The sequence below is a fragment of the Bos indicus genome, chromosome 13, assembly GCF_029378745.1.
Source record: "Bos indicus isolate NIAB-ARS_2022 breed Sahiwal x Tharparkar chromosome 13, NIAB-ARS_B.indTharparkar_mat_pri_1.0, whole genome shotgun sequence".
NCBI classification, from domain to species: Eukaryota; Metazoa; Chordata; class Mammalia; order Artiodactyla; family Bovidae; genus Bos; species Bos indicus.
The window spans coordinates 10,956,599-10,968,725 of NC_091772.1; the positions used below are offsets into that span (position 1 = coordinate 10,956,599).

The 12,127-nt window shown below is 41.4% G+C and overlaps 1 protein-coding gene across 1 annotated transcript in view; it reads right to left on the minus strand.

Annotated features, from left to right (window-relative positions):
* The window catches only part of LOC109567898 (ankyrin repeat domain-containing protein 26-like), an 86,271-nt gene extending 75,943 nt beyond the window's left edge, over positions 1-10,328 (minus strand). The window contains exons 1-3 of the mRNA XM_070801944.1: positions 9,772-10,328; positions 5,012-5,126; positions 4,589-4,762 (exon numbers count right to left, since the gene is read on the minus strand). Coding sequence (XP_070658045.1) covers positions 4,589-4,762; positions 5,012-5,126; positions 9,772-10,004 — 522 coding nt within the window. The 5' untranslated portion in view covers positions 10,005-10,328. The remainder of the gene's footprint in view (positions 1-4,588; positions 4,763-5,011; positions 5,127-9,771) is intronic.
* Positions 10,329-12,127: the final 1,799 nt, after the last annotated feature.

Sequence of the window (12,127 nt, forward strand, 5' to 3'; positions counted from 1 at the left end):
GAGGTGCATGCAACCCAGGGCCAGCCTCGGATTGCTCCCGGCAGAACAACCTAGAGCCTGAGCAGTGTGGGCAGGGAGGCTACACACGCCGTGAGCGGGGGCAGACCCAGTGTGGCTGAGGCACTGCGAGCGCACGCCAGTGTCATTTGTTTGCAGCATCCCTCCCTCCCTCCCTCCCCATAGAGCGACTGAACAAAGAGAAGAAATACAGCTCCACCCACCAGAACACCGACACAAGCTTCCCTAACCAGGAAACCTTGACAAGCCACCTCTACATACCCACACACAGCGAGGAAACGCCACAATAAAGAGAACTCCACAAACTGCCAGAATACAGAAAGGACTCCCAAACTCAGCAATTTAAACAAGATGAAGAGACAGAGGAATACCCAGCAGATAAAGGAACAGAATAAATGCCCACCAAATCAAACAAAAGAGGAAGAGATAGGGAATCTACCTGATAAAGAATTCCAAATAATGATAGTGAAATTGATCCAAAATCTTGAAATTAAAATGGAATCACAGATAAATAGCCTGGAGACAAGGATTGAGAAGATGCAAGAAAGGTTTAACAAGGACCTAGAAGAAATAAAAAAGAGTCAATATATAATGAATAATGCAATAAATGAAATTAAAAACACTCTGGAGGCAACAAATAGTAGAATAACAGAGGCAGAAGATAGGATTAGTGAATTAGAAGATAGAATGGTAGAAATAAATGAATCAGAGAGGATTAAAGAAAAACGAATTAAAAGAAATGAGGACAATCTCAGAGACCTCCAGGACAATATTAAACGCTACAACATTCGAATCATAGGGGTTCCAGAAGAAGAAGACAAAAAGAAAGACCATGAGAAAATACTTGAGGAGATAATAGTGGAAAACTTCCCTAAAATGGGGAAGGAAATAATCACCCAAGTCCAAGAAACCCAGAGAGTCCCAAACAGGATAAACCCAAGGAGAAACACCCCAAGACACATATTAATCAAATTAACAAAGATCAAACACAAAGAACAAATATTAAAAGCAGCAAGGGAAAAACAACAAATAACACACAAGGGAATTCCCATAAGGATAACAGCTGATCTTTCAATAGAAACTCTTCAAGCCAGGAGGGAATGGCAAGACATACTTAAAATGATGAAAGAAAATAACCTACAGCCCAGATTATTGTACCCAGCAAGGATCTCATTCAAGTATGAAGGAGAAATCAAAAGCTTTTCAGACAAGCAAAAGCTGAGAGAATTCTGCACCACCAAACCAGCTCTCCAACAAATACTAAAGGATATTCTCTAGACAGGAAACACAAAAATGGTGTATAAACTCGAACCCAAAACAATAAAGTAAATGGCAACGGGATCATACTTATTAGTAATTACCTTAAACGTAAATGGGTTGAATGCCCCAACCAAAAGACAAAGACTGGCTGAATGGATACAAAAACAAGACCCCTACATATGTTGTCTACAAGAGACCCACCTCAAAACAGGGGACACATACAGACTGAAAGTGAAGGGCTGGAAAAAAATTTTCCATGCAAACAGGGACCAAAAGAAAGCAGGAGTAGCAATACTCACATCAGACAAAATAGACTTTAAAACAAAGGCTGTGAAAAGAGACAAAGACGGTCACTACATAACGATCAAAGGATCAATCCAAGAAGAAGACATAACAATTATAAATATTATAAATTTATAAAATTTTAAATTTATAAATAAATTATAAATTTATTTATTTATTTATAAATTTATAAATTATAAATAAATTATAATTAATAAAAATATATAAATATTTATATATAAATAAAATATAAATATATATCGAAATTAATTAATATTAATAAATATTAATAAAATATAAATATAAATAAATAAAAATAAAATATATATAAATATTATATAAAAATAAAATATAATAAAAATAAATTATAAATAAATTATAAATAAATAAATTTATTTATTTATAAATTTATAAATTTATAAAAAATTATAAATATAAATGGGTGCGTACCCAACACGGGAGCACCACAATATGTAAGGCAAATGCTAACAAGTATTTAAGGAGAAATGAACAATAACACAATAACAGTGGGAGACTTTAATACCCCACTCATACCTATGGATAGATCAACTAAACAGAAAATTAACAAGGAAACACAAACTTTAAACAATACAATAGACCAATTAGACCTAATTGATATCTATAGGACATTTCATCCCAAAACAATGAATTTCACCTAAAAAAAAAAAAAAAAGAAAGAAAGAACACTCATTAAAATCAGTCTATAGGGAACACTAGGATCCAAGTTGTGAGGTAATCTATGGATCCACAGATTAGATTAAAAGTGTCAACCTCTGAAATGGATACAAACTAACACTAGACTGATTTGTGGAAATGTAGAAAGTAACTTGAAAATGTTTCAGTACAAACTACAAAGAAACAGGTTCCCCAAATAATTTCAATTTATTAGGATGTAAACAAGATTTTTAAAAGGTAGCTGTAAAAAAGTCTCCCTTCTGCGTACATGTTTTTTTTTCCCCTATTGATACGTCTTGATCTAACTCTATTACTGTTATAGAGTAATTTGATTCTATTTAGTGTAGGCTGAAATTGTGGGGTTTGCAATAGGTATGGGACTTTCCCCTCCTCCTTCCCCAGACCTTTGAAGTGAGTCCAGGGAGAAAGAAGAAGGAAGGCAGATTGTCTTCAAAAAAATAAAAATAAAAATAAATAAATAAATAAATGAATCCTCTTCTTGGCATTTCCCAACTGCCAAAATTCCAGCTTGACTTGCAACTTTTCACTTGCTTGCTCCTTTTCCTTTCCTTTTACCCTCTTAAGACTTGGGCAATGAGAAACTGTGTTTATGTAAACCATTTTTCATAAAATGGGAATTTGTGAACAGCAGCAAGATTTCTATTATGTTGTAAAATGCTTTCGTTATGTTTGAATTTTAAGACAAAGTCTACTGAGGCAAATTTTGCTTCACTGTGTTATTTTAGACTGATTTAAAAAAAAAAAAAAACCTTAAGTGGGGGAAAATATTTAGAAAATGTTTTACCTTTAACAAGTGCAGTGTTATCACCAATACCAGCCATAAACACATAAAGGAATGCTTTACTCTCTAATGCTTGAGAAATATCATGATTAAAGTGAAATCTTAGACAGTTTGGTTTCTTCAAAATACTTTCACTCAGGGAAGGCTGGAGCTTCCAAACAGGGAAAACTGAGCCCACCTGTGAGAGTGGAGGGAGTTCCTGGCGGTGCTGAAGAGGCCGGACTTCACATGCTTCCTGAAGAAAGAGCAGGAGGGGCAGCTCCCCAGGCACAGCTGCCACCCCGCCGAGCAACTCCCTGGGGCTGAGCGTGGAAGACCCCGAGGGGTACCTGGTGAACCAAGTGGTCACCAGCACAAGAGAACGCCCTTGCTGGGTGTCAAACATGACCTGACCCGCCTGGCTGGATCTCAGAATCCGGGGTCCTGGAGGGCTCAGCGCTCCAGGTCTGCTGCCTCCCGAGCCCACTTGCACTCACCCAGCTCCCCCTGCTGGGCACTGGGTCTCCTTCCTCCTCTGCCCACCCCCAGCAGCCCACATTCCTGAGCCCCTGTAAACAGCCAGTGCCCATATCACTTCACTCCCCTCAGGCCTTCACTTCCTGTGGGCTCAGAGCCCACCACCCACTCCCACGCATGTTCTAATGGGAAAGCCTTCCTTCTAGGGTAGAAGGGTGGCTGGCAGACAGAGCTCTGCCCTCTCTGGGGGCACCGACTTTTTTCACCCCCGCCCCCTGACTCGGGTTTGGAATTGTTTTTCCATGTTACAGGGCCTCATGGACACTATTCAAGTCAGGGAATGTTTAACAGGAGGATTCCTACGTGCTGTTTCTCACAAGTCCTTTGTTTCTTTTTAAGCGAAACAGCACGCTGCTCCCAGGAACTGGGGTCATTGTGTGAGACAGGCTTGAATCTCCTTTAGTAAACATCTCTTTACGACAAAACTGGTTAGTCTCGATCCCCTTTCTTGAGACACGGATTGTCTCCTGAGCTTGTGACCATCATCATCCCTTGTTCCCTTGGTAACGGCTACTGTACCTTTGGTTTTCTGATCTTTATCATTGACGAAAGAAACTTCTTGTACTACAGCCTATATATACTCACAGAAAAATCATTAAAGCACCTTTGCTCCATCAGAGCTTGGGTCCCCGTGTCTGTCTGTCTTTCTCTCTCTCTCCCCGGCTGATTCCTTGGAGCGCAGAGACCCGTCTTGCTCACTCTCCTGCCCGGGCTTCTAAGACTCTCGAGAAGGCGCCCTGTGCCTTCAACCCCCTCGAGAGGGCGCCCGGTGCCTTCGTGAGAGACCCAAGTCCTGTCTCAAGGGCTTTATTGGTTTTCTACGTACACCAGGGAGTATTGGCCTCTTTCTTTCTCTCACTTTCTTATCGTCGCCTCCAGACGGCCAGGTTCCGGTCCATTAAAGGACCTCAACAATTCGGTTTACCTATTTACATACTGTTGTAAATAAAACACTTGTAGATTAAAAAAAAATGCTTCACAAACATTTGGTAAATAAAGTTAGGTGACTGATACCTTGTTCCTGGCTTCTATATCGGCGTCATAGGAAAGCAGCTTTGCTGCGAGTGATAAATTCTGGCAAAAGACAGCGTAGTGGACAGCGGTGTTGCCACAGACGTCCATGACATTTGGGTCAGCACCATGCTCCAGCAGAAGAGTCGCACACTCCTCCTCTTGGCATTCTACGGCCTGTTAGTGTTGTGCCAAGAAACAGAGTGTAAATTCTAGGAATTCATGTATACCTGTGGCGGATTCATTTTGATATTTGGCAAAACTAATACAATTATGTAAAGTTTAAAAATAAAATTAGAAAAAAAAAAAAAACAAAGTAAACAGGCCACAAGCTTCACCAGTTTGCTATATTTCAATGAGATAAATTCACTTTTAGTCTCAGGAAATCACACCCATCTCCTGTGGACACGGTTCGCTGCTCCATACCTTCATCAGCGCTGTCCTCTTTTCATTGTCACAGAGGTTAAGCAGGCATTTTCTCTCCAGGAGGAGAGTGACCACCGCTGAATGGCCATTGGCACAGGCCAAGTGGAGCGCAGTCCTATGAAAGCAAGAGCAATTTTTAGGAAACCCTAGTGTTACTGTTTCAAAGCAAACAATCGTTCCTGTGATTGAAAACATCATGCTATTCCTATCACTCTAAAACAAATATTTCGTTTTCTTCTGGAGAAAGAACAGTCTATATTCGCTTTAGCTCTTCTTACCACAGTAATGAAAGAACCATCTACTTGAGTAGAAGGAGCCTGACCTAGAGATTCAGCTCAACTTGGGTTTGTATTTGACTTTCACTCTGTCACTCATTAGCCGTTGCTCAGCCTCTCTGTGCCTCAATTTCCTCATCAACAGAATGGAGAGGGAGTAGTAGTTATCTCACAGGGCAGCACTGTGATGCTTACATGAGAGCCATGCAAAGGGTGCAGAACCATTTCTGGCAGATAACAGCTCAGTAACTGTTAGGTCATATTATCATATTTATTGCTAGTACTACTAGTTTACAAGGACAACATCTCAATAAAGTCAAAGGATATGACTCCTCCTTTGCAGATGTATTTTGAGTATTAGAGACAACATTGTACTTCGGTGATTCTAATATGCTCATTTTCTCACATTTTAACATCTCTGACATTGGAATATAATTTATAATTCACAGACTTTACAAATTGTAGAATTTTTGTTTGTCCATTTCTCTTTTTTCCTGTTGGTCTAATTCCCATGAGGTGTTTTCATCTAAGTCTGCTTTAGAGATGATGTATAATATATATTATTATATAACACAGGTGTACGACACAGTGATCCACAATTGTTAAAGGTTATACTGCATTTAAAGTGACTATAAAATATTAGCTATATTCCCCATGTTGTACAATAAATCTTTGTAGCTTGCAGGATTTTAGTTCCCTCACCAGAGATCGAACCCTGAGCCCAGAGCAGTGAGTCTTAACCACTAGACTTCCAGGAAATTCCCAAGATTCCCTTGACTTCTGAAAAGGCTGAAAGTTGTCACAGGATACCAATCCTCACAAAAAATGCTAAAACAAATTGAAAGTGCCAAATTATTTTTATCTGTGCCACATCCCTATGGAATATGGAATGAAGCAGGGCAAAGACTAATAGAGTTTTGCCAAGAGAACGCACTGGTCATAGCAAACACCTTCTTCCAACAACACAAGAGAAGACTCTACAAATGGACGTCACCAGATGGTCAACACCGGAATCAGATTGATTATATTCTTTGCAGCCAAAGATGGAGAAGCTCTATACAGTCACCAAAAACAAGACTGGGAGCTGACTGTGGCTCAGATCATGAACTCCTTATTGCCAAATTCAGATTTAAATTGAAGAAAGTAGGGAAAACCACTAGACCATTTAGGTCTGACCTAAATCAAATCCCTTATGATTATACAGTGGAAGTGAGAAATAGATTTAAGGGACTAGATCTGATAGATAGAGTGCCTGATGAACTATGGACTGAGGTTCGTGACATTGTACAGGAGTCAGGGATCAAGACCATCCCCATGGAAAAGAAATGCAAAAAAGCAAAATGGCTGTCTGAGGAGGCCTTAGAAATATCTGTGAAAAGAAGAGAAATGAAAAGCAAAGGAGAAAAGGAAAGATATAAGCATCTGAAAGCAGAGTTCCAAAAAGTAGCAAGGAGAGATAAGAAAGCCTTCCTCAGGGATCAATGCAAAGAAATAGAGGCAAACAACAGAATGGGAAAGACTAGAGATCTCTTCAAGAAAATTAGAGATACCAAGGGAACATTTCCTGCAAAGATGGGCTCGATAAAGGACAGAAATGATATGGACCTAACAGAAGCAGAAGATATTAAGAACAGGTGGCAAGAATATACAGAAGAACTGTGCAAAAAAAGATCTTCATGACCAAGATAATCACGATTGTGGCATCACTCACCTAGAGCCAGATATCCTGGAATGTGAAGTCAAGTGGGCCTTAGAAAGGATCACTACGAACAAAGCTAGTGGAAGTGATGGAATTCCACTTGAGCTATTTCAAATCCTGGAAGATGATGCTGTGAAAGTGCTGCACTCAATATGCCAGCGAATTTGGAAAACTCAGCAGTGGCCACAGGACTGGAAAAGGTCAGTTTTCATTTCAACCCCAAAGAAAGGCAATGCCAAAGAATGCTCAAACTCCCACACAATTGCACTCATCTCACACGCTAGTAAAGCAATGCTCAAAATTCTCCACACTAGGCTTCAGCAATATGTCAACCATGAACCATGAACTTCCAGATGTTCAAGCTGGTTTTAGAAAAGGCAAAGGAACCAGAGATCAAATTGCCAACATCCGCTGGATCATCGAACAATCAAGAGAGTTCCAGAAAAACATCTACTTCTGCTTTGTTGATTATACCAAAGCCTTTGATTGTGTGGATCACAATAAACTGAGAAAAATTCTGAAAGAAATGGGAATACCAGACCACCTGACCTGCCTCTTGAGAAACCTATATGCAGGTCAGGAAGCAACAGCTAGAACTGGACATGGAACAACCGACTGGTTCCAAATAGGAAAAAGAGTATGTCAAGGCTGTATATTGTCACCCTGCTTATTTAACTTATAGGCAGAGTACATCATGAGAAACTCTGGCTGGAAGAAGCACAAGCTGGAATCAAGATTGCTGGGAGAAATATCAATAACCTCAGATATGCAGATGACACCACCCTTATGGCAGAGAGTGAAGAGGAACTAAAGAGCCTCTTGATGAAAGTGAAAGAGGAGAGTAAAAAAGTTGACTTAAAGCTCAACATTCAGAAAACTAAGATCATGGCATCTGGTCCCATTACTTCATGGCAAATAGATGGGGAAACAGTGGAAACAGTGTCAGACTTTATTTTGGGGGGCTCCAAAATCACTGCAGATGGTGATTGCAGCCATGAAATTAAAAGACGCTTACTCCTTGGAAGAAAAGTTATGACCAACCTAGATAGCATACTGAAAAGCAGAGACATTACTTTGCCAACAAAGGTCCGTCTAGTCAAGGCTATGGACTTGCCTGTGGTCATGTATGGATGTGAGAGTTGGACTGTGAAGAAAGCTGAGTGCTGAAGAATTGATGCTTTTGAACGGTGGTGTTGGAGAAGATTCTTGAGAGTCACTTGGACTGCAAGGAGATCCAACCAGTCCATTCTAAATGAGATCAGTTCTGGGTGTTCTTCGGAAGGAATGATGCTAGAAACTCCAATACTTTGGCCACCTCATGTGAAGAGTTGACTCACTGGAAAAGACTCTGATGCTGGGAGGGATTGGGGGCAGGAGGAGAAGGGGATGACAGAGAATGAGATGGCTGGATGGACGGAAAGAGTTGGAGTGAACTCTGGGAGTTGGTGATGGACAGGGAGGCCTGGCGTGCTGCGATTCATGGGGTTGCAAAGAGTCGGACATGACTGAGCGACTGAACTGAACTGATTGAAATGAACTTTCAGGTTTTTTTTCTTTTCTTGTTTTGGTGCCGAAACCCAGGAAACTCCAGAATTGTTGCCTTTGAAACCACTCTTAGAGAGGTCTCTGGGGTGGGATATGTGTATTCTTACAACTGATTTATGATGTTGTACAGAGGAAACCAACACAACATGGTACAGCAACCACCATCCAACTAAAAACATTAAGGTGAATGAACAGCAGAACTAGAAAAAATGGTCTTCGTCAGCACACAAAATGTATAGATAGGAATTTCAGTTTTCTTCTGGTACTTTTCTCACCCTGTGTATTTATAATTTTTGATCTATACTCCCTCTGAACTTTTTGGTGAGATAAAAATCTAGTTACTTTTCTCTAAATAGTTACCAGGCTATTTCTCCACCATCTACACATAATTTATCTTTCTAATAGAAAATGTCATCAAGCAAATTTTTATATCTAAAAGGGCAAATCTTTGTCTACTATACAAAACTTTCAATTTCATCAGAATTAAAGACAGCATGTGTAACCCAAAATCTTTAAAACCACGATGTTTATTTGGTTTAAATATGGAAAAACCATAGATCCTAAGAAAATGTCCTCTTAGTCAAAGGCACAGCCAGCTTCCTACTTCCAAGCTGTCTTCTAAGGTCCTTCAGCAAGGAACCTATACACCTAAGTGTATACTGATATAAAATGGATATTGCATTGTATCTGAAGGATTTTTAACCCAGAAGTTGACCTGTCATGGGGATTATTTTTCTTACTATGCAGTTTTCTGTAATACATAACATTATGGTATAAAAATGTGTACATTAAATGCCAACATCATCAAAAATCTGTCCACTGCCAATATCCACAATGGATGATACATGGGAAGAAGAGTTTTCATAAATCACATGAGAAAAACAGGGTGAGAGCCAGGGGGTTCCAGAAGATTTCTTGAGAGCTATAGAACTTGAGAGTTCTTACTCACGAGTACATCATGCTAACACGTGCATAACAACAAAGGAAGAGGAGGAGGAGGAAGGACAAAAAAAGATGCTTTTCATGTTTCATTTCAGTTCTGTGATTACTGTCATTCAGTTAAATCACTTTAAAACTACCAGTAAAGTGCTCTGTAAGGGGAATTATAAGCGGGTCCGAAACCAGCTAAGGCTTTTGCAGCCTATCAAGTCTGTGGGGCGCTGGATCCCACAAAGGTGTCTGCGAGCCTTGGAGGGGAAACTCACAGAAGGGAGCCCTGCCAGGCCCTTCCTCCCACTTACCTGTTCTTCTTGTCCCTGTCATTCAGGCCATTCTTTCCGAGCAACAGAACCAGCTGCACTTTGGCTACGTTGCCTATGCTGGCAGCTTTGTGGATCTTTTTGAGGTCCCTGTCTCGGATGTGGTACCCGGGCTGGAAGCTGGTTCTACGATGACCTCTGTCTCTCCCCAGGCTGATGGAGGAGTCTAAGGGCGACTCGCCCTTCTTACTCCTGAAGCCAAAAATCTTCTTCATCGCAGAGCCTATGGGCTCCAAACACACCTCACCTCCCCCTTGGCTCTTCACAGTCCCCTAAACCCAACACAAGCACTACAGGGAAGCCAGAGCCGTCCCGCCACAACCTCCCAGCTGGGAAGCTCAACGGTTTGGAATCTTTCATCCCAGAATGATTGTTGCTAAGCGACAGCTCTAAACACATTGCCCGTGTGCCAGAATGCCCAGTGTGCATGTGCAAGAACTGGAAGTGCATTTTTCAAAAGAAGCAAACAATATCAATAAACCCTTACCTAAGGGAAGAAGGAGAGGAAACTGAAATAACCACAGAAAGGAAGGTGACATTACAACAGATACCTCAGAAGTAAAGAAGCATAATCATAAGGGGACGTTATTATTGATGAACAGTTACAAATTGGAAAACCTAGAAGAAATAGATAAATTCTGAGAAACATACACCCTGTCAAGACTAAAACAAGAAAAAATAGAAAAACTCAACACTCCAGTAACAAATAAAGAGATTCAAATATTAATTTAAAAAAAAATCCCAAAAGTTAAAAGCTTAGGACCAAATGGCTTCAAAGCTCAATTCTACCAACATTCAAGTAAGAATTAAAAGTAAGACTATGCATAAAAAACACTTGAAAAAATTTAAAACCCATTCATGATAAAAAAAAAAACTTCAATAAAATAGAAATTTCCTCAATTGAGGAAATTTCCTCAAGGCCATTTATGAAAAGCATGGAAAGTGAAAGTGATAGTCACTCAGTCGTGTCTGACTCTTTGTTATGCCATGGACTATACAGTCCATGGAATTCTCTAGGCGTGAATATTGGAGTGGGTAGCCTTTCCCTTCTCCAGGGGATCTTCCCAACCCAGAGATAGAACCTAGGTCTCTCGCAACACAGGCAGATTCTTTACCAGCTGAGCACCAAGGAACCCCAAGAATACTGGAGTGGGTAGCCACCTCTTCTCCAGTGGATCTTCCTGACCCAGGAATCAAACCAGGGTCTCCTGCATTGCAGGTGGATTCTTTACCAACTGAGCTAACAGGGAAGCTAGTCTACTTGGGAAAACAGCGTCTGATAGTAGGAAAAGCAGGGACCAAGAGGCTTTGACCAGGATGGCTCCCATCGTTAAAAAGAAAAAAGCCCTCTGTCCTGTGGCTGATTCATGCTGATGTTTGGCAGAAACCAACACAATACTGTAAAGCAATTGTCCTTCAGTTAAAAATAAATTAAAAAAAAAAAAACACCTCTCCCTCAGCTATGCTGCCCCCTTTACCTGCAGCCTCAAAGGTGCTCAACCCACAACCAAACACCCTGAAGGAGCTGCCCAGCCTCACTCCTCCTCGACACAGCCTAGATTCTGCGCCCTCACTCTGGAATTGTTCTCTTTGCCACCGGAGCTGAAATCAAATGGCTTGCCTACAGGTGAAGGGAGAGAGCTCTCAGCACTTCAGGTCACAGGTGCTAGATGGTAAGGTTCAAAGAAAGCTGCCAGTAACGTTACCGGGGTATAAACATCACATGGTGAGGCCATGAGTTGGATCCTCACTGGAGGGAAAAAGAGCTCAAGACCCTCAGTCCCTGATCTGTCCCCACAGATGGGGAGGGGGACAGGTTGGCATGCATACAGTCATAGGCTGTTGTCACTTCCCGGCGGGGAGGGGACTCCTGCCCTGTGTCTGTGCGGCTGACCCACTGTGCTCTGATTAAATGTATCCCAGGTGTGGAGAATGTTCAACCTACCTCAGTCTGGCTCCCAGGAAAGAGCAATGAGCTTTTTTCTCTTCCCGGGTGGTGGCTGAGGCTGGGAAGAAGCAGGAAACACACATTTGCTCAAGAACACATCCTGATCTAAACTCACAGTGTAGCATCAGCCTCTCATTTCTGATACTGCAGGACAGGCAACAGCCAACCTGAAAGGTGGTGAAATTGGCCCAGGTCTGAACCTGGGTGTGTGTGGGGTGGAGAGAGAGGATTCTTTATCAGGGACACGGATGGGCCCTGGGGCTGTTTTCAGCCCGTGAATGAGGCTGAGGGATGGAAGAACTATTTGTCCAGGATCGAGGTAAGTGCAGCCAGCAGCTCCAAGCAGTCCTTGGGCTGCTCTGTCCACATCTGCTCCCTGGTTAGTTTCTG